Source organism: Falco peregrinus, chromosome 18 (genome assembly GCF_023634155.1).
Source record: "Falco peregrinus isolate bFalPer1 chromosome 18, bFalPer1.pri, whole genome shotgun sequence".
NCBI classification, from domain to species: domain Eukaryota; kingdom Metazoa; phylum Chordata; class Aves; order Falconiformes; family Falconidae; genus Falco; species Falco peregrinus.
The window spans coordinates 813,121-835,862 of NC_073738.1; the positions used below are offsets into that span (position 1 = coordinate 813,121).

General features: G+C 47.5%; 1 protein-coding gene across 1 annotated transcript; it reads left to right on the plus strand.

The window, feature by feature from the left end:
- The first annotated feature begins 4,878 nt into the window (after window positions 1–4,878).
- Window positions 4,879–21,490, plus strand: WNT9B (Wnt family member 9B). The gene is made up of 4 exons (XM_055790078.1): window positions 4,879–4,973; window positions 13,857–14,113; window positions 19,475–19,740; window positions 20,634–21,490. Exons 1-4 carry the CDS (start codon window positions 4,879–4,881, stop codon window positions 21,108–21,110), a joined length of 1,095 nt encoding a protein of 364 aa, XP_055646053.1. The 3' UTR covers window positions 21,111–21,490.
- The last annotated feature ends 1,252 nt before the right edge of the window (window positions 21,491–22,742 follow it).

A 22,742-nucleotide genomic window follows, 5' to 3' on the forward strand; every position in this document is an offset into this window, starting at 1 on the left:
GCCAGCAGCTACCTACTGACAAAAGGAGCAGTCTGCTCTCCACATCTTTTCTGCTTCTCCACCGAGGGCTGTGTACCCATACATCCCATCTGGAGCCAGCTTGGTTCCCCCCGAGCTCTCCACGGAATAATTCAGCTCACTAATTACACAGAATATGGCAAAAAAGAGCTTGTGCAGAACAGTGGTCAGGACTGCTGCTGGGAGCAGAGGGGAGATGAAGAAAGGAGCGATAGGATGATTCCTCTTTAGGTGGCAGTGAGCTGTTAGACCGGCTCAGTTTGTCAGTTGTTGGCATCCTCAGATTTCCCTGTTGGAACCCAGCAACTCTACGTGGACTGCTTGAACATTAATTGTGATCAACAGTCCTTTTCCATTCATCCAAGATACTTCCTTGGAGGCCTCTCTGAGCTGCTGGCCTTTTCCTAGGACCTTAGCAAGACTACAGTGTTTTGGCATGACCAGGGATGGGTGACCTCCACTCTCCTGTTTCTTCCAGAGTGCAAGGATTACCTTGACCCTGCTCTTCTCTCCTACCTTGAGCAATCATGGAAACATAGAATAGTTTGGGTTGGAAGGGACCTTTAAAGGCCATCTAGTCCAACCTCCCTGCAATGCTCAGGGACATCTTCAATGAGACCAGATTGCTCAGAGCTCCATCCAACCTGACCTTGAATGCTTCCAGGGATGGGACACCTACTGCCTCTCTGGGCAAGCTGTGCCTGCCAGTGTTTCATAACCCTCAACATAAAAAAATTACTACCCACAACCACAGGTGATCGTGGATCTAGCTGCTGGACCCTGATGCCTCTCCAGACAAGACTACACTAGGAAGCCTCCACGAGCAACTTGGATGCCATTAGGGAGCAATGGGCGTTTCCAGAGGAGTTTCATCAGGTTCTGTTCTGCCTTCCTTCTTTCCAAGTTTTGCATGTTTCTGATACTTCGACATGTCCTTTGCTTTAATTTTTTCCATCTTCGTAATTTGATTTTTCTTTTGATCTGTTACCCAATTTCCCCAGTTTTCTGTTTAGATTTTCAAATTTGGCTCATGCCCAGTAGTGACACTGCAAGAGCAGATTCCTTAGGAAACGTACAAGAACAGAATGTGCACGTAGAGACTCTTCTCCTGAAAAATTTCCCAGACACCAAGAATTTGCAGCTTAGGGACTTCCCCAGCCCAAGGTAGTGTTGATGGTTTTAGTAACAGTGGGGTTTTCCTTCCATAAATCTACATGGTTTCTCCTTAAACTACATGCAAACATTTGGCTTCTGTGACACAGCGCAGCCTGCAGTCCCACATCTCCTGTTGACAATATCTTGGTTGTGTGAAGAATGGCATCCTGTGTGGTTTTGGTTGTGGTTTTTTGTTGTTTTGGTTTAGGTTTTTTTTTTTTTTTTCAAATGCCACTAGGGGGCTTAATTTGATGCCCCAATAATTTTAAGTTTGGCCACCCTCAATCAGCCACTTCATCTGGAAGACCTTCATGATATCCCTATCAGTTGTCACTTTTCCAAACCGAAGAATGCCACCCTACTCAGTAGCTCCTTCTACAGGTGCCCTTCTCTCTCTTTGATCAGTGATGCTGATCTCTAAACCTTTCCTAGCTCTATTGCACCCATATTTGAGATGTGAGGGGGTGACCTGTGCCTGAGTCTCAAAGCGCCATGGAATCAAACTGCTCATAGGCAACAGCTGCTGGTTTTTGCTGTTCCTGCTGGCATGGGCTAGGGAAGAACACAAGCCTTCCAGATCCATGGTCAGTTGAGTGTTAGCAATGCTGCAGAGTAATGCTTACATCAAGAAGTACAGAAGCAGACGGTGCTCCAGAATATTACCTGCGATGAGCTGAGGATCTTTAGTTTATAGCTGGTGGGAAAAGCAGCGTTTTCACAGGTTACTGCAACACAATGGGACATGGGAGGTCTGTCGCACGACAGGAGGATGTCTGCAATGTGAATGTCTCCATCCGAGCTAATTCACCAGTTTCTTTTTACAGACAATGAGTTTCCAACATACAGCAAGTGCTTGATTAAGTACAACCTTGTGGTGGTTTGACCTTGGGTGAGTGTCAGGTGCCCACCAAAGCTGCTCTGTCACTGCCCTCCTCAGCTGGACAGGGGAGAGGCAATATAACAAAAAGGCTTGTGGGTTGAGGTAAGGACACACATGGTAAGTAATCATGGGTCAAACAGACTCAGCTTGGGGAGATTAGTTTAATTTATTACCATACAAATCACAGTAGGACAATGAGAAATAAAACCAAACCTTAAAAAACCTTTCCCCCACCCCTCCCTTCTTCCCAGGCTCAACTTCGCTCCAGGTTCCTCTCCCTGCTCCCCCCGAGAGGCGCAGGGGATGGGGAATGGGGGCTGCAGTCAGGGTATCTTTTCTCCTCTTAAATCCGTTATCCCAGGGGCACTGGGATGTGCTGATGGGCTCAGCCTTGGCCAGCGGCGGGTCCAGCTTGGAGCCAGCTGGTGTTGGCTCCATCGACCATGGGGAAAGCTTCTGGCAGCTTCTCGCAGAAGCCACCCCTGTAGCCCCCTCCTACCAAAACCTGGCCATGCAAACCCAGTGCAAGCCTTCTATAAAAACATCATCGCTAATCTTCTGGATGGTCATCATTGAGAACTGAACATTGGGAATTACTGCTGGAGACCAAGACAGGAAACACATTTGGAATGCACACCGTTCTGCTCTCCTCATTGAGAGTGAAGATCCAGGAGAATCAGAGCAGGCACTGGGAAATGTGACAAAGATAATCGAAGGTATTGAATGGCAGCATTGCTAAAGGAGGCCTAGGGCTCTTCAGCTGGAAGACCTGGGGTCTGTCAAAAGGGCGAATGCGATCCTTACTCAGGCGGTTGCCAAGCTGCCCATAGTTGTAATTCCTAACAACCATGGGAAGGATCACTCGCAACTTGGGCAGTCCAGGCACGCTCAGTACACACCATGGCCTGGAGATAGGATGTTTGGTGCTGTCCAAGTACGTCTGCTTGCACTGCTGTGAGAGGAGTTCAGCAGAAGCAAGAGGATCATGCAACGTGCTGGGCTAAAGGTACATTGGGAGAAGTCTTTGAGGGCAGGCATGCCCTCTGGCACCCCAGACTCTGAGGTATAGGTTTTGCTAATACACACGATCAATATATGAGTATCAGAAATTCCTATGAAGCCAAACTGCAGTTATAGAAACATTGAGCGAGACTTCTTTTTTGGTTCTCATGAACCCCTCAAAATATCTTTTCTTCAAAATCTTACAATATATGCCTCTTTCTTATGAATCAAAGTGAGGTGGCAGCTGAAATTCAATTAAAATATCCTTGAAATGCCATAGAAGTAAAAACTATGTAAACTGTAGGTATAACTATTACTATAGATACCTGCTCAAATGGCTGTAGGACAGTGAATAGAGCAGCAAGAACTTGACTCAGATATCTGTTTTAGAAGAAATATAGGCCTCGTGCCTTGGCAAATGTCACAAAAAGCTGAGATGTGTGTTGGGCAGAGCAGCATTGGACTCGCTAGAACTGCCAAAACTACTAGAAGCACCACAGTTGTGTCCAGGAGCCACCACCCCTCCCACTCCCCTTGACCTGCTGGCAGAGGTGCTGCATGAACTCTGCTCTGCCCGCGGGTCTTCGCACAGTTCAGGCCTTCCCTGAGTTCCTTTGGGCTGAGGCAGGACAGGGAGGAAGCAGGACAGGGAGCAAGCATCCAGGCAGCTCCTCTGACACACCAAGGGTTACAGGCAGTGCTGAGCACCTGGGGGTGACATGGTGCCAGAGCTTCTCAGAGCCTGGGATGAGGGACCTTGGCTACTTTAGTACCCCAGGGTTTGGGACTCTGGTGCACGAGAGCACCCAAATTTGGAGAGCAAGCCCCAGCAGGAGGACGGCAGAGGCTGCACTGTAGCCTTCTCTGCCAAGGACATCAAGATTTGATTGTGATGCTGGTGAGCACAGCGTGGTGTTCTCCACACATTTCCACTCTCAGAGTTGGAGGCAGGTGGCTGCCTTCTTGTTGAACTCTTCCCATGGTCTGGTGGGATCTGGCTGGTGGCATTTTGGCACTGTGGCTGAAGACTGCATCTGAAGAATATTCCCAGATGCCGAATTGCATTCCCTGATGTACTGTCAGTAAATACTCATATCCATGCTTCTTTGATGCCCAGGTTTGCATCCTCTAAATGCCGTCATGGTAACAAGAAGTGAGTCAAGAAATGAGAGGGTTATCAAAGGCAGCCCCCTGCTCCTAGTCATTCCTATACAATTTGGTGAAAAAACAGCATCAGAAGACATTCTTACGTCTTGGTAACAAAATCGGTGGGTCTCTGTGCCGCACCTGGTGAGCCCTGCCAAGAGCAGGAAAGGAGGAAAGCTTCTCGGGTGGGTAGGCAAAACGGGACTTTTGAGGCAGGTGCCTCTTCAGCTTTTCCTCAACGCATCCGTCCCCTCCCCTGCGCAAGCGGCTGCCCGGAGCCGTGCTGCACCGCCACAGGCAGCGGCAGGTCTTGGAGGTGGGATGCTCCCCGCTGCATCCACCGTTATCCTTCTCCATGGCACCGTCGAGCATCCCGCAGCCCGGCGCGGAGGCTGCCCGTGCCCTGCCAGCCCGGAGAGGCCCCGGCGCTGCCCTCGGAGCCCGCGGCCGGGGGCGCTCGGTGGGGCACGACCCGGCACGGCGTGCCCGGGGGCCGGAGGGGCCAGCGGGTCCCCAGGGAGCCCCGGGGGTACCCGGCGCCGTCCGCCACGGCGTCGCCGGCGGCTGTGGGACGGGACGGGACGGGACGGGAGGAGGGGGCCGCCCCGCCTCCCGCTTAAAGAGCCGCGGCGCCGGGCGGCCGCGCAGCGAGCTGCGGAGCGGCACCGCCAGGCACCATGCACCGCGCTGCCGCCCTCTGCCGCATCTTCCTCCTCCTCCTCCTCCTCCTCCTGCTCCTGTCGCCGTCGCCGCCCGCCGCCGCCTACTTCGGGTCAGCACTGCCCGCGGGGCTCGGCCCCCGGCGCCGCCTCCGCGCCGCGCAGCCCGGCAGGGAGCGCGCAGGGTGCGCGGGGAGGGGACCCTGGCAGGGAGCGCGCAGGGTGCGCGGAGATCCCGGGAGGGAGCGCGGATTCTCCGCGCATTCTGTGCTGAGAGGAGGCCGGAGGCTCCGCGGGGCTGCCCGGCGGTGCGGGAGGGTGGCCCGGCCGGGCCGCGCACCTGCAGCACCCCGCGCATCTTCGCAGCCGCCAGGGGAGGGGTGGGAGGTAGGGGCGAGGGTGCTGGGTGTCGGCAGGAGCCCCCACTCTGCTCCTGGGCACCCCGGAGGAAGGGAATGAGGGAAAGATCAAGGTGCACAAGAGCAGGACGTAAAAACGGGGTGTAAGATGCTCCTAGCTGGAAGAAATAGCCAAAAAAATCGTCTTGTTTGTGTATGTATACTCCTCGAATTTGCTTATGAGTGCTCCTTGCACTGCTCAGCTTCTGTCCGGGGTGTGAGGTAGCCCTGGGTAGCTGCTGGCTTTGATACCTCTCTCCAGGCTGCTTCCTTGGAGGGAAGAAAGTGGGAGGAGGGGGCTGGGGGTGGGAGCCAGGGCTCAGCAGAGGGGTGGGCAGCATGTGGGTGCTGTGGGGCTCCATGAGGCTTGAAGCCAGCCCAGGGATGGAGGGTGCACTTGGGTGCAGAGAGGCAGAGCTGATGCTCCAGCCTGGGATACTGTGCAGGATCACTTGGGCGTGCTTGTCCCCAAGTGTGTGTGCTCCCCTCACGTTTTAGTTTGCTTGGGTTAAAGGCAAAGATGGTTTTTTTAACAGGCTGGCTCAATGCAGTTTTCCATGAAGATGTGTTTTGTTTTATTTTGGTTTTTTTCTGAGTCAGCTGCTTCTCAGACAGCTTTTTCAGACTCTTATGGTAACCAGAGCTGTTAGTGCATTTGTTACAGTGAGTGCAGAGGCGACACAAACTGATGCGTTCAGGCGCTGCTGTGTGTGGCCGTGACCCTCTGGACAGATCTGTGCTGACTTACACTCCTGGAGGGTCTTGGTCCCTCACTGCTGATCCTCCCATCATATGCCAGACACCTCCCTGCATTCGCGTGCAAGTTTCTGCTGGCTTGTCAGTTGGCTGCGACAATGACTGGTATTTAATTTCTGCTGCAAAGCTTTCTTAAAACAGCTGGATTTCAAGTTTATTAATGGTATCATTTAGCCTAACTCCTGCCTAAGCACCTGCTGACAGGGTGGGGGGCAGGGGGGGGGCTCTCCCTTCCTTGCTCATTGATAGTGTGTATACACACGTGCTCTGTCAAGGAGCTGCGTCACAGTGCGGGTTTGGCTTCCCAGGCACAGGGGCAGGTGCACACGTTATATTCGGTGGAAGTGAATGTACCTGTGCTCCCCTTTCAGGTCACTAACATGAAGCAGCTACTATTGCTCAAGCTGGACTCTGTTGTTAAAGCAACCTGAATGATTCTTCATTTTGTGACAGTGATCTGTGTGGTATAAGCTGCTTTTTGGGCATAGGAAATCCAGGTGTGCTGCCTCCTGATGATGCACAGCTTAGGATCTGAGGCTGTAGTTTCACTTTTTAATGTCTTTTCCTCGAGGGGTTTGACACAGGTGTGTCCTGCATATTCTCACCTCTCCATTTAAAAATCACAAGGAATACAAGAAGGAAACTGAAGTCTAAGAACTCAGGGAGTGTTTGGTGGTGATTAATAACACGATGCACGTGTGCTTTCAAATACAAATTTGAGTTGATAGACTAGAGAGGAACCTGAATATTTTAAAAGTCCTGATGTGAATGTCTGATATGGCTCAGTCTGGGAGAAAAGCAATCTCACGTCCAAATTACTACTGAATCGGAGGGGACTTTAGATCCTCGTTCAGCGGTCTACCTCTGTGTTTTGGCCAATAGGAGAGATTTATGAGAGACTTGTGAGACACATGAGCCATATCTTTGCTTTCCAAACACTTAATTGAGAAAACCTGCAGAGAGGTAACAAAAAGTGAAGGAGGCTTTTGGGTGGCTGTCTGGAGAGACAGGACCTGAGCCCTTTTTCTTGCATGCAGGGGATTTGGCAAAGGTGAAGTATTGCTGGCTGAAAGCAGTGAAGTAAATTCAGGATTGATTCCATCAGGACAAAGGTAAGGCAAGAGGTGTACAGGCTTGTCCAGCAAAAATGGTCCAAGGGCCCGGGAAGGATGAAGATCATCTGTAAATACACAAAACAGAGTCTTGCCAGAGTGCACACAGCCTTACAATGGAGCAGCAATGGCAGCTGTGGGCAGGTCTCAGCAGACCACATTCCCAGTCTTGGGGGTGGTTTGGCTGTGTGGTGTCAGTGTGCCGGCTGTGCTTGAACAGACCTGGAACTGCCAGTGCTGGGTCTGCAGAGGGGTGAATTAAAGCCTACTTCTACAAGAAGGGGAGAAAATAATCTGCATGAAATGTGGTCCCGCTGTTGCTGAGGTTATGTCAGGCTTGCCTGGCTCATTAGATGCAGGAATCCAGGAGTGGCTGTCTCCCTTGTATACAGACAGTGCACACCTCAGTTTCCTTCGTGCTTGTTTTGTTTCACCCTTGCTTCAGTCCTCCCCCATGCTGCAGCCTCCTGTAAGCTATTCTCCCCTCGTCTTAGCCATGCTTTTTCTTTCAGGGGGTGGGTGGGAGTCACTCTAGACCTCACCCAGAGCTCCCAGCCTCCTGTTGCCTTCTTGGGGGCTGTTTCACAAAGTGAAAGGTAGTTTAGGGTGTGCTGGAGGGCAACGAGCTTCGCACAGAGTCTAAGAGGGTCTTTCCCTAGAATGAGACCAGGGCAGAATGCAGAGGAGACCCACCTCTGGTAGGATGTGGTTGGGTAGGCAGAAGCACCAATCTGGATGAAAGCCTTCTTCTGGGGAGACCTCCATGGAGCAGGCTGCAGCATGTCTCCTTCATGGGCCAGTTTGGCCTGTGCTCTGTGGGCAGCTGGATCTGCTGGAGCGTTGCTTTATAACTCATCCTGAAATACCTGTGGTAGGTACAGAGGCGCCAGGCTTCCTGGAATTTCACATGATGTGCTGTCTTGATTCACAGCTCCTCTTACTTCAGCCTACCTGTGTCCTCTGTATTTACTGCTAATTCTGTTCCTGTTGAAGTCAGTGGCACAAATGTTGCTCTTTTCAGGATGGAGTAATTTTTTGGGGGGCCCTTAGAGAGTAAAAGCAACATGCGACTTGCAGGTGTATTGAAGCTTGGGCTTGCATAGTTTTGAAAATAGCATAATATGTCAAATGACATCTTAATGTAAATATAAGTGTGTTCAAAAATGCTGTCCTTGCCTCCCCTGTATCCTTCTAGAGATGATGAGTAAGCTTTGATTTTCGCCAGTTACCTCTGTTCTTACATTTTCTTTGGTAACTGTTATTGCAGCATTTCCCTGATAAATCTAAACGACCAAATCTACTGCAAGTCAGGGCTCTGCTGTCCAGTTCTGAGTGCTCCTGGAAAGATTTCTGAAGATGTTTTTCTTCCTGTTGAGCAGATAAATTAAATGCTTATATTACTTACAGGTTGCGTAATCATTCCTTAAAGTACAGTATATCAGAAGGATTTGTTACAGAATCTTTTTTTGCATTGTCAGTCACAGAATACTGGGATATTTTAAAAGAGTATACTAGCAGAAAGAGAGCAGAAATGGAGAGGGAAGGCAACTTTCAGCTGAGACTTGAGAAGGTGGAGCGTGCAGTGATTGCCACAGCAGAGGTGATGTGGGACTACAGATGCATTGAATAGGTAAGGGCTTTTCATGGATGCCTTTTATCTTCAGTTCCCAGATTCTTTTTAGTAACTGTCTCAGGGTATCATATTTTCTGAAAAATCATCCCGCTGGGCGTTGAGTGCTTCCTGTAGGGAACACTCCAGGGAATGCGGCCAGTCCAGGGTTAGACCGAAGTTCTGATCTCCCATGTAATGATTGACCGGACTGCTGGCCTGGGCTGGGGGGCAGCAGCAGGGAGCGCACTGCCCCTGAGATCGGGAGCTACACGGTGATATTTCATGTGACTGAGCTGAGGTGGAAGGACTTAAACCAAGTATGCCCAGGCTGTGGAGCCCAGAGCAGATAAGGGTGAGGAACCCAGCTGCAGTTAGTGACCCAGGTCAGCTGGCGCGTAGGCACTAACTGCAACCATTCCCAGCTAAATCCTCACACCAGGTTACACACCTCTCAGCCCAAACCAGCCAGCTCTTCTGATGTAAGAATTTTGTATGCTGTTCTGTGTGGAGTTTCAGGAGAATTATTTTTAAAAGCTGAGTCTGTATCTGGACGCATCATCTGTTGCTGGTCGCAAAAACTGTTTGCAGCAAGCAGAAAAGCCCAATACAAAGGATTTCAACTCAACCTCATGTAAACCTCACCTGAGTTTTTAATTCAAGCTTTTTTTTCCCTTGTGAGGAGCTGTGAGAAAGCTTGACAGCAAACCAGGAGGATAACAGGTATAAAGCCACCTGCTAGAGGGTCTGAAATGACAGCTCTGATAGAGAAAAGTAAAAAACATTTGAGATCAATACTTCACCCTGAGATGCTGCTGTGAGGATTTCAGCCACCTTCTCTGCAGACAGCGGGTGGTACGAAGCATGGGAGACCACCTCATCTGGCCAAGACAGCGCAACCCTGCTGCTGGCCATCCATTTGTCCGGGGGCAGATGCTGAGGATTCAATAGTGTTGCTTCTGAAAGGATTAAAACTCTATTCCACTGAGCTGCTGGGGAGAGAGGAGAGCTGAGGACCTGTTGTGCACTGCAGTGGCCTGGATCTGATCTCTCGTCGTCCCATATTCTCTCAGCCTTTTCCGAACGCTCGTTGCAGCTATCTGTGGGGTGTAGGTATTTCTGTGGAACATGAAAGGCCCGTGAAATCAGATATGGAGTACTGTTGTGGCTCCCTTTGATTTTTCTCCTTGCTTGGGAGAGGTAGAAAAGGCATATTTTTAGGGTTTTTTAAGACTTTTCAGATCCAGAGGACATTGGGCATTGCACAGGAACAGGCTCTCATTAAAAGTCTCTTAAGCAGCCGGAATGTGGCTGGAAGGAGATTAAAGGAAATAGATTAATTTAGCAAAGTGCTTAGACAGAAAAGCAGAGAGAAATAAAAGTTTGAGATCCTTATTGTTCTTTAAGATTGCTAGCAGGTGTGCATTAATTCAAAGAGTTCATTTTTTTTTGCCTTACGATCTGTAGATAATAAACTCTAAATCATCTAAAAACGATACCCAGTTTGCCTAACTGCAAATATCTGCATATTTTATATTTAATCTTGTGAGAATGTTCTCGTACTGTGATCTTGATCTTTTCCTGTGTTAGTTTTACCCTAATAAAACACAGTTATAGTTAGAGCCTACAAGCCTCTGCTCATGTGGGTGATCCTGGTTGTGTCTGTTACGACTCTTGAGAGTGGCTTTTCTCTCAGCTCTGCCACTGGTCAACTGCATGACCTTGGTCGACTCCTTTAATTTCTTTGTCTACTTATCTAAATTGAAAGTTACGTGAGACTAGTTTTGAGAGTTCTGTCTGTGCACTGATCTTAGGGAATGAATCCTGAACTCTGTAAAAGCCTCCAAGCACAGCAGTGTATTTTTTCATGCCAACATCTACTTGTCTTAGGGAACGAGTGTGATAGTTCACATGAGGGAGACTTTCACAGAAAGGTGTATTCCAGGTGGCTTTAGTCACATGTCTTAGATTAACCAATTTACTGCTTGTTTACTCCTCAATGCATTATTTCCATCTGGTTATTTCCATCCTCCCTTTCTAGAGGAAAACCAATTTACTTTGTGTGATGCAACTTTAGAAATTCACAACTAAAATTAAAAGCAAAGAAGCATTAACTAAACTTGCCTGTGCAACCAGCTGTTTGTGTAGGGTGCTGCATTACCTCTGTCAGAATTTAAGGTATTGCTGGATCCAATTTTAGAAGGTGTTTTTCCCATGAAGCTTTTGCTTTGCATAGTGGAAAAGATGAATTAGACTTGGTATCTTTGCTCTGTGTGTGGTCCCAGGCTGTATTTGCTGTGCACTATTGAGATTGCTCTGAAAATGGAATCGAATTCTTCAAAGGTTGTTTTTATGGTGCCTATCATTATTCTATTTGAGTTTTCCGCATATATTAACATCCAACATCCTTAAGGTCAGGAGAATGGCAACAGCACCTTCTCCCAGATCTCACTGGCCACTGATGGCCATCCTTGAGGTAGTCCCTGTCCATGATCATAGGAACAGCTGTCCTGGGTCAGACCAGGTCTCTGACTTTCTGGGTGCATGTTGTCATTCCCCCAGCTGATGTAAACAGCAACATCTCTTCCTGAACGCAGCATTGTCCCAGTGAGTTAGGTACAGTTTGAACCTTCCTCAGAAGTCAGGCTTTTGTTGACATCTACACCTCTCCCTGCCCATGCTAGAGTTGGCATACCTTGACATTCTTGAGCATCGGAGCTTGTGCACAGCACATGCTTATGCACTCAGAGAAATGTAACTCCAATGAACATGTGTATCGGTTTTTAAGCACCACAGCGAGGCAAAGCACTCAAGCTTGCTCATCATGCTTTGGTCTTGCTCACTTGCCACTCTTGTGTCCCTCACCACAGTTCCTCCAGCTCAGGACTGCCGTGTCCCCCATGCACCTGCTGTTGCTGGCCCCTCTGTGCAGTGTTCGGTGCCAGATAGGGCTTTGAGCTGTGCAGTCTGAATTTCTCTCTGAAGCTCGTCAAGCCATGCTAGTTCCAGTTTCTTGTGCCAAACCTGACCCCAAATACTTGTCTGTGTTTCCAGTATTGCCTGTTTATTTCTTGGCTCCCACTGGAACATCTCATGTTTCTGTCCCCCAGTTCAGCAGTGACAATGGGATTGAAACATTTTCCTCAGCCTCTTGGTTTCTGAAGTTTAGTACTTGCTGTGTGATTCACAATGATTCCTTGGTTCTTGGTTAGTTTGCAGTTTGCAGGTCTCTGGATGATTTCTGTGTGTTAGTTAATCATACTTGTTCCTAATTACCGATGTGCGAGTGCACCTGGAAATTGTAGGCTACTGTGAGAATGCATGCCGAAGTACTGCAGGGTTAGGTCAGCGGAGCTGTGGTATAACTGCTGTGCCTGGACAGACTGGATTGACTACAGAGAGATCCAGACGTCTAGCTGAGAAATAGATGTTGATAAAGTATTTGGAGGACTAAAACTGAAGCCGCTGTGCTTGACTTGCATCCTCTGTAACGGAAGTAATATCCCTGATAAGAGTATCGCCCTCACTTGAACAGCTGAGTGTTAGAAATGCCTGTCTTTTGTCGAGCTGGGTAAATTTTCATTTTGGTCACCTCTATTGGTTAAAATTCTTTACTTGTGATTTGGAGTGTGGTAGACAATGTGGCCACTTGTCCTGTTCACCCGCACAGGCTGCCCTCTCCTCCCTCCACCAGCGCAGGCTGGCGTTTGCTGTGCCGAAACACGCACCTGGAGACGTGCCCGGTCAGACCTGGCCGGGTAATTTAGCTGTGTAAATTTTCCTTTCACAAGGAACCTGATAATGGTGCAGAGGTGCAGGATCTCCCTTCCTACACTGCTGTGGGGAATTGCTTCTTTGGCATTGTACTGGCTTGCTAACTCGTGCCCATCTCCATCTGGCTTGGTCTGCTTGGGCACTGATCTGTGCAGGGCACAGGTGGCTGCGCTGCTGGGGGGGGGCAGTACCAGAGAGTCTTGGTAGACATGCTTCAGAGATTGCTCCTGATTGCATCCCTCCCTATCCAGCTTTGCTTGTCCGACTCCCACAGTGGCTTTGTGGAGCAGCATAGCCCCACTTGTCTCACTGGGGGAGAGGAACAAGAACCAGCTGGCTCATCTCTTTGCCCACGTTGCACTACCTGTGGACTTGCAAAGAAAACAGCAGGGTTTGGGGGAGGGAAGGCATACTCTGCAAATGTTAATGTTGGGGCTGAGAGGTGTCCAAAAGTAAATGTTCTAGGATGTTTCCATTTGTCTGTCTGGCTTGGGTATTTTTGGGGGTGGGGAGGCTGAGGCACTCTGTGATTCTCACCTGTTTAGTAATAAGGAGAGGCACTCCTGATTAGTGTTGTGCAAATGCATGACTGTTCCCAGCCCTCAAACCTTGCATCAAAGTAAAGTAATTTCTCTGTGTTTTCAAGCATCCTAAAGCTATTAAGGAAGACAAATTTTGCAAGAATATTGTCTTGCCATGAAAAATGAAACCATTTGCCTTGAAAACTTGAGATATTTTTCAGCTGAATTACGTATAAACACATGTAAGTGCATTGCTGTTGCATTAGGCCATAGGTTTTTAGTTGACCTTTCCTTTATTTTTTCAGCGAGAAAATGTTTTCCAGCAAAAGTCACGCTTACTTTAGGAAGGTGGCCATTGATAATGCCTCCCTGTGTCTTTCCTGTGTCTAGTGGCATGGTACCCGTGTACACAAAACCCTGGAAGGACGTGGTTAATACTTCATGGAGTTGGCACAAAGCTGTGACATACAGTGACCTGCAGCACCATCGAGTAAACCAAATCTCTGTAGGTGATGGTGGATGCACTGTGAAGGAGTCAAAGCTGCAGGGCTGTAACTGTGTCCTCTTGGTGGAGTCAAGAGAACTTCCCACCTGAGGCTGCTGGAGACAACACATGTGCGTTTCTCCTTTCTCCCCACAGCATTAGTCTGCTACTTTGCCTTGTGTGTGGTGGAGATTGCATAGTAGATCAAATCAATCTGTATTGATTAATCTTCTGAGCTGGTAAAGCACCCTGACCAGCAGCTTTCTGCATATCCTGCCCTCTGATCACCTTTTCCGTGACTGCCTGCTTCCGTACCTCACTGCTTTTTCTGCTTCCTTTCAGCTTGACTGGGAAAGAAGCTCTGACCCACTTCCCAGCCCTGGGACCCTCCACAAACTCTGCCCAGGGGAAGGTCCACGTGAAGCAGTGTGACTTGCTGAAGCTGTCCCGCAAGCAGAAGAGGCTGTGCCGGAGGGAGCCTGGCTTGGCGGAGACCTTGCGGGATGCCATCCGGCTGGGGGTCATGGAGTGCCAGTACCAGTTCCGCAGCGAGCGCTGGAACTGCAGCCTGGAGGGACGGACCAGCCTGCTGAAGCGAGGTACAAGGTAGTTTTTTGTTTGCAGTGCGCAATCTCACCTGGTTCTGCAGCCCCTGCAATATGCATCTCAAATTAAGCAAAGCGGGAGCAGTAACCAGGGGGTGCAAAAATCATCTGTTTTGCCCAGAAATGGGAGCTGTGCAATTTGGGCTCTTCTGCCACAAAATATGTCTTATCCTCATTTTTCCTGCGTGGTTTGTCACGGTTTGAAAAGCAGAAGGAAGTTCACACCCTTGGCTTGTGGATTTTTGTCCTAGGCCGGAGATTCCTAGACTGACCACCTTCCTTGGCTGGCAATCAGGGACAATACTGTGAAAAATGAGAGTCAGTGCTTTGCTAAGGGACACTTTAGGAAAAGACCCTTTTTAGCTCTTCTGATATTTTGTATGTAGATCTCTGATAAAGAATTTAACCCTAATTTACTGTTGCAAAAAGCTATTTATGGGTATTAAGGCATTGCAGTGCATGTTGACAAATATCTCCTAAGACTCTTTCACGTATATTTGGAGTCTCTGCAGAAGTTTGCACAGAGCAGACAGAAGAGCCACTGGTTTCTGGTTCACAACATGCTTCAGAGGAAGAAAATGCCCTGTAAGTTCTGTATTTGAAGTAGGAGGGAACATAATAAATCCTTCAAAACAGAAGACCTTGAGAAAAATAGAATGAAGACAAACCCTGAAACTGTTTCTTAATAGAAGTTCCCAGAGCTTGCATGTACGTGTTGCTAAACCCGTCCTCACCCAAACGATGCCTGCCTGCCTGTTCCCGAGTTTCAGCCCCTCCGTAATGTTTAGCAACATTTACTAAGCTTCAGTCTTCGGTATTATTGACTTTCAGTCCTTTGATAATGTTTAGTAACTTCATGTTTTAAAAAAAGGGGGCCTGAATAAGCCAATATTAACTTTGATGAAATTTAAATGTAATTTTTAATTAAAAAATAAGATCTTGATTTTAATTAGCATTGGGATTGAAACTTTTTATCATTTCCATTTCAAATGATCGGATTTTGTTGAAGTAAATATTAAGTTAATATTTTAGTAAAACAGCACATACAAGACCAGATTTACTTCACTGCAGGCTCCGTTGTGAATTTTTAAGCACACTGTGAAAGAAGCTGTTTGTGATCATTTTGAGTGTCTTTCTGACATCCCTACCTTCATCAACCTCAAAGAACTTGAAAATGACAATTGAATAATCCTCATCTTCAAATAGCTGGAAAACATTTAATTATCTCGTGGTGGCATGCCTTAACATTTCCATGGACTCCTGACTGACAAAATAAAATATCACCTGTAATTTAAAACCTGTTTTGGCAGATGAGGGTAAGTGTTTGAAAACTTTTATTACACAATCTTAAGGATCAAATGATGATTTAATACAGAAAAGTATGCCGTATACATCTCCTCTATAAGAAGACAGTTGGCTGGAAGCAATTATTAGTTCTCATTTTCCTTTAGCTTGCAAATAGGTTATTTCTTTCACAAAGAACATGAAGACTTTCAGCTGCCACTTTTGATCTGTTTCTCACATATTCCTACTCCTGTTTTTTCCTGTCGCTGCCTTGGAAATTGCTGGTCGGGCAATGGACTGTGCTCCTTTCGCCCAAGTAGTTATGAAGAGTTTTAGGTATGATTAAGTGATTGATATTGCCATGGTCTTAGAGAAACTGTCAAGAAAAACAGAGACTTTTTAACATTTTTTAATGGTCTTATGAGTGCAAAAGGGGAAAAAAGATCGTGTCCCAGTGAGATGGTTCATTTTTGTAATAGGTGAAAAGCCAATCTTAATTTGCAATCACATTGGATCACCAACACTTTTCCTGCTTCTAGAGGTGCCACCATCTTTTTTGCTCTATTTGAAACAAGGTGATTCAGGGAGAAACCTCCTTAAGAAATGAGCTCCCTACAAGCGTTCCATCCATTAATCCATTTTTTTGCTTCGCGTTGGTTAGATACTTTGACCTTCCAGCAGTGGCTTCACTGATGTCATGAGCAAGCAAGGGATGGCACAGCGCAGGAGCAGTGGCTCAGAGACAGAATTTCCATCATTGGAGATTTGGAGAACTCAGTTGGACAAGCCCTGAAAAACTGTTTCTGGCATTGTAGTTAGCCCTGCTTTGAGCAGGAGGTTGTATTAAAGACCTTGAGGAGTCCTTCCATCCTAAATCTTTCTACAATTCTCTAGCTTTCTGGTCGGCTCTGATTGCTTGCTTATTTGTTTGTTTGCTTGCTTTTTAAATTTGTCTTGGTTTTTTTTCTCCCCAAAAGATGCCTCTTCCACTTGCTCTGAAACGCTCACGCTGTCTTTATTGTAACATTGAAAAATCTTTGACCTTGGGCATCTTTCCTTTGGCAGAATCACCACATGGCTAAACTCCTCCTATTATAGTTTTCCTTGTGGTCTAGAGCACACCATGCCACAGAATAGTGTCTTGCCATTGCAGCAAACGTCTTTCTGTATTTATAGGCTGCTGAGCTAAGAAATAATTCCAGCGAGCTCAGGGCAAGACTTGGACATGTGCAAGGTCCTACCAGAGGGAGCTGGCTTGCTTCAGCATCTTGAAATTCAACTCCGTGCTGGATGTTTGCAATCAAACTGCCCAGCAAAGACATCTGCATTTAGATGTTCCCTCTTGCACCAAGTGTTTAAAATTTCGCGTAGTCACTGGCAACACAGTCGATGGGGTCAGGATAATGACTCATCCCTAAAAGAGACCCTGACAGCCTGGACATTAGCTCCAGGCTCCATGGGCTATGGTGACAAGAGCTCCATTGACACAGCAGGAGGACAGGTACACAGAACCCGTGGAGAAACTTCTCTTTAGATCTTCTCAAATCATGTTTTTTGGAGCTGATTGCTGCTCATTTGTGCTGTGTCCTACCGAAAATCCAGCTTCAGCAGCTGCTCTGCGACTCATTGTTATTCCACAAGCTCTTAAGGACCATTCAGTTATTCCATTACTCATGTGATTTGTGAATTAATTAAATAGTGATCAATCCCTTATGACAAAGCAGAAGGAACCATCTTAGACTTTTCAGGCAAGCATTTGGCAGCCTGGTGGCATTGAACCTTTGCCATAAAAGGAGGTGGAAGAGGGGGGAGAAGAAGGAGACGATTTGAAAGTATGCTCGTTATCTTCAGTTACTGCTGTCTGCAGTGGCCTCACCACAAGCAATGCTCTCTGATTTCCAGTGGGTTGACATCTAGCCAGCACTTACGTGGAGTGCCACAGAAGAAACAAAACCATCACTGGTCAGAAATACCAGAAGCAGTGTGGTACTCCACAAAGTCAGATTTAGCAGGGTATGTGGAGCTGACTGGTACTGCTAGCTTTATATGGTATGGGAAAGTGTTTCTGAAATGCTGTCCTCTCTTCTGGTATCAGTATGTCAGATAGGATACTGGGAATCAGCTGAGCACTTGGAGATTAACTTCTGGAATTATTTTTCAGATTTTCTATCTCAAATATTTCATCCTCTCTTAGCTCCTTCTTTTGCGTTGGCCACTGCTGGAAAATGTGTGAGCGTTGTGTTGCTATCCATAATCTGTATTTACTGTGTCCTATACCAGCTTTTCCAAAACTTTTGATGGATTTTGTGACATTTTTTCATTATTCTTCCACTACCCTTAGAGATTTTATAGAGCATCATCAACTGGAGAGCTTAGTTGCAAGTTACTTGTCCCAGTGACAGAGCAACTGAAATGGTGAGGTAGGAAGTAGTTTGGTGATTGATCTCCTTGACCTCCTCCACATTTTCCTGACTCTCTCATCCACATCCTTACTGTTGCTAGATCTTTCATCTGAAATTTTGGAATTCCAAAGAGCTCCTGTGAAGTCTGTATTGAAGTCACTAACACAACCTCTCCATTACATTCACGATTAGTTTGTTTTTTATTCTTCTTACTGATAGCTATCAGAAGAACTCTTCTTCCTGTTCTCTGGTCATGTTTACGGTGAACTCACTCAGATCTCAGCAGTCAGTGGTCTGAGCTATTATTACAGCTGGATGGGAATTCTTTGAGGGAATAGAATGATGGGAAAATTGGGAGTTGGACTGGGTGAATTCTAGAGGTGCTTCCAAATTCTGCTCAAAGCAGAGCTAACTGCAAGACTAGATCAGGTCTCTGTGGTTCTCTCTTCCATTTTTTCTGAGAAACAGATCTGTTTCCTTCTGATGTGGAAGGAAATTCGGAATTTTCCAATGTGGAATATTTGTTTGCTTCACTGTGCTTTCTTCCATGCAATGTCCAATTGCTTTATTTTTTATAAATCAAGATTTTTCTATTTCAGCCAATTTTATCCATTCCTTCACTCTGAGCTATTGATCAGTCACCTGTCTTTCTCTTCTTTGCACTCTTTGCTAAATTGTGGGCTTGTTAAGCAGTTTCCGATGAATAATTTTGTTTTCTGCAAATGAACTCTGGAGGAAATACTAAGATTTTCCCCTGGACTAAATAGGAATATTTTGGGGTTTAGGTTAGGTTTGTGTCAATCAGGGTTTTCTGGAACTTCTGTGGAGCTCACGGGTGTCATATGAGATCAGATAGGAATGGGTATGTTGATGTCTTCAGGTTGAACTCCTATTCAGGCACTGTACTTTCTTTTCTGGTTAAAATGTCATGGTGTGTCATGGTCACACACCTCAGGGCAAACGTGGTCAAGCTGGGAAGCCTCATTTAGGAAGGAGGATAGCTTCAGAAAGCATTGCCATGGTCACTGGGAGCAGGTGATTTATCACAGGTAAGTCAGAAAACCCACTCACAGGTGGGAGAGTTGTCCTCCTTGCGCAAGATGTCCTTCAGCAGGGAACCTCTCCTAGTCAAACCACATGTGATCTTTCCATATGAAATACTACTACTGTGCCAATGCAGTCCCAATGAAACACATTTTTAAACAACAGGTCAGATTTTTGAAATGTTTTTTTCAGTTTCTACTAAATATTTCCTGATTTTAAGCCAGAACATGATTTCAGTGATGATTCGTACCCGTCAGCTCTGTGGTGAGGATGAGGAAAACAGTTTCATGACTGTTGTTTTTTGCAGTTGAATATTTTCCCAGGACCGTTTGGCTGTTGCCACCCATCCCTAGGTTCAGGAGTGGTCTCCTGTCCCCGTATTGAGTCACTCACAGCCACCAGGAGAGACTGGGGTGTCACTACACCAGTTAATTCAAACATGATACTGAGTTTCTCTGCTGGGAATGGTGTGCGGGTAATGGCAGTGTGTTGTCTCTTTGTATCTCTAAGTATTGTGCTTGGGCTTAGTTCATGCACAGTTCTAGTCAGGAGAGCCAGTGAGGCAGATAAACGCCTTATTTTGCCTTTCCTGCTCCTACCCTCTCCTAATCCCTCTCCTGTGCAGGTTTTAAGGAAACTGCCTTCCTCTATGCCGTGTCCTCTGCAGCTCTCACCCATTCCTTAGCCAGAGCATGTAGTGCTGGGCGCATGGAGCGCTGCACCTGCGATGACTCCCCAGACCTGGAGAACCGCAAGGCCTGGCAATGGGGTGTTTGTGGAGACAACCTCAAATACAGCACCAAGTTCCTGAAGAAGTTCTTGGGTCAGAAGAGGATTGGCAAAGACTTGCGGGCCAAGGTGGACATCCACAACACCAATGTTGGGATCAAGGTGAGGAGCTGCACTAGCAGGCCTAGAATGAGGTTAGGACTCAGTGCGTCTTCGAACCCGTCCTCAGCTGAGGCTGTTGCGAGAGGGGTATTCGCTGTCCCTACTCACAAACCAGACCCGTCTACCCGTGTGTTGTGGATCTTATGGTACTGAGAGCTCCCTGGAAAGTCTCCTGAACTCCGGTGTAAGGAGATGCATGTTGAGTGGCAGAGTAGCATCCTGCATCCTCTAGCGGTACCAGGGGCTGAGTGACAGCAGTATGCACGCAGCAGCAGCCGTAAAACTCAGCAGCTGAGTTACTCCATGGGTTATGCCACCATCACAGGGAATTTTGAGAACAGCTAGAGCTTCAGAGCTGGTGGGACATGTCAAATAGATAAAGGGTTGACACTCTTGAGATCAATGATGAACCTGCTGGTGATTTCCTACGGAACTAATCACATGACAAGTTTGGGTCAGGGAGACCATTAGATCAAACATCTTAGACTGTCTGCTACAGGCTACTGACTAATCATTGTTTTCAGTTTACTGAGTCAAATTACTTGTTCGATTAGAGCACTGTCTTCATTTGAATATACTGAAGGGAATCCACCATGCTGGAAATACTCAGTTTTATGGTTGACTACTCCAGCTATTCCAAATAGGCTTAGTGAGAATTTAATCAGTATTCAGCCATTTGTCCTCATTCAGGCTTTCTGCTCTCTGGCTCACCAGTCAGCTCTGTAGTCAGTACTCTCTTTTGTTTTGGTTTTTAGTTTCTCTTCCATGAAATAGGAATAATACTAATAAAACTGAAGTGTTTCCAGGCTGTCTGCAGTCTGAGGTGTGGCCTCTACCCAGAATTAGGCTCACGATCCTGGCAGATAATGACTACCACTTCTCTTTCTCATCAGGCTGTGAAAAATGGTCTCAAAACCACGTGCAAGTGCCATGGTGTCTCCGGCTCATGTGCTGTCCGGACATGCTGGAAGCAACTTTCACCTTTCCATGAGATTGGACGACTGCTGAAGCTGCGCTACGATGATGCTGTCAAGGTCTTCAGCACCACCAATGATGCTGTGGGACACTCGGAGCTGGCTGGCCCACAGAGACACAGCCACTCCTCCAAGCACCCCGCTTCACCCCGCTCTACTGACTTGGTGTATGTGGAAGACTCCCCCAGTTTCTGTCGTCCAAGCAAATACTCCCTGGGAACCGCCGGGAGGACCTGCTCTCGAGAAGGCAACTGTGACAGCATGTGCTGTGGAAGAGGCTACAACACCCAGAGCCGGCTGGTTACCTTCTCGTGCCACTGTCAGGTGCAGTGGTGTTGCTATGTGGAGTGCCAGCAGTGCATGCAGGAGGAGGTGGTCTACAGCTGCAAGCAGTAAGGACACTTCCAGAGGTTCAAGTCCTAGAGCACAAGGAAGCAGTAGGGAGAGAGAGAGACATGATTCTCTACTGTGGGCTGAGGGCAAAGGCAAGCACCAAAAATGTCCAGTGCTCCGATCATCTCAATCTTGAGAGCCTCCGATCTGGGGAGAGCCCCTGTATGAGGGGTGAAAACCAGAGAGTTTGTCAGGTATCAGATAAGGAAGGAGGGACAGAGAGTGGGGGTAACATGGGGACAGCAGAAACACTGGAGCAGTCAAAAATATCTCTCTCGGGCTAAAACTTGTACTCGTCTGCAGTAATAACCCCCTCCTCCATGCCTTACTTGCACTTAGGTAAGTGCATTGGGGTGGTGACACCAAAATACTGAGGGATTGTGCCCTGGCTCCTGGAGAGAAGAGAATTAAGGGACTGGGGAGGCAACTAACAAGAGCCTGGATCCTGAGGTGGCAGGACGGCTGTGGTCCTGCACCAAGGCAAAAGGACTCTGGCAGCAGGGGATTGTCAGTGCTGTTCTGTGGGAGCTGGTTGAATCCTTTCTGCTTTGAGCTCAAAGACACACTGCCGCGTAGTCTCTTGATGCGAGAATTGTTCGGAGCGCATTTTAACCATGTTTTAACCTTGCTGCGCACAGGAGACCTGGAATCGCCTCTGTTACAGTGCACGTATCACAGGAACTCAGCTGAGGTCTGTAAAGTCACCCCGCTGCAGCATGCTGCCTCGCAGGGGGTTATGTTATGGTGGTGAACCCAGGGTGATGGTGCCAATTATGCATCCCCCCTCCCCCCCCAATCAAACTATCAATCAGCTTTTTGTCGTACGTGTACCACTCTGCCCTGGTGCTTGAGGCACAACACATCCCATAGTTCTGTCCTGTGCTAATGGCAGGTGAAATTTCTGAAACGGAATTGGGAACCACGGGAATTAGGGCATCTTAGAAATGTGCAAGTCATGAGTAAAAACCTCTGCACTGCGATGTTAGATACGTCTAGACAATGCAGGCATCTGGCATGGGAGAAGGTGACCTGGGGGAAAGGGCACAGTCCACAGTTGTGACCCCCTGACTCTGAGTCGTGTTTTTCTAGTTAACTCTAAGTTGAACACAACAAAAACAGCCTGTTTTGTTTCTTTGGCTGTGTTTCAGACAGCAGTTTTGGGCATGGCAGTGAGGCATTCCCTGACCTGGCCACCAGGAACAAATAGTTGCGTGTAGCACAACCTGTCTGGGTGTTGAGCTCCATTACAGTGCTCAGCTGTGTATTTACCTGCTCTGGGGCTTCTGTTTCATCCTGCAGCAGCAGTTTGGGTGTTTCTACTGCGAGATCTCCGCAGAGTCCCTGAGATAACCAAGCAGCTGTATTGACTGTCCCGGTAATAGCTATAAACCAGCAAGCGGGATGCCTGTGTGGAGGTGGGCTGGTGCTGAAAAGAGCACTTCAGTCCTTACACTCAAATCAGAATTCATTGGCAGTGTAATGGATGAAGGTGCTGGTTTGGGATGCACTACCCATAGGCTGAACTGGGCACGCTTTCACTGTGATCGAGCGGTGAGATCTCACCTGTGAGCTCCAGCTTTTGAGTGTGGATCTGCCAAAATCAGGCAGATCATCTGTTCATTTCCACGTGCTTTG

Excerpts from the sequence above, each read along its gene's own strand:
- WNT9B (XM_055790078.1), top strand. The coding sequence starts at position 4,879 with ATGCACCGCGCTGCCGCCCTCTGCCGCATCTTCCTCCTCCTCCTCCTC. Across the intron at positions 14,114-19,474 it reads GACCAGCCTGCTGAAGCGAG|GTTTTAAGGAAACTGCCTTC; the intron begins GTACAAGGTAGT and ends TCTCCTGTGCAG. Across the intron at positions 19,741-20,633 it reads ACACCAATGTTGGGATCAAG|GCTGTGAAAAATGGTCTCAA; the intron begins GTGAGGAGCTGC and ends CTTTCTCATCAG.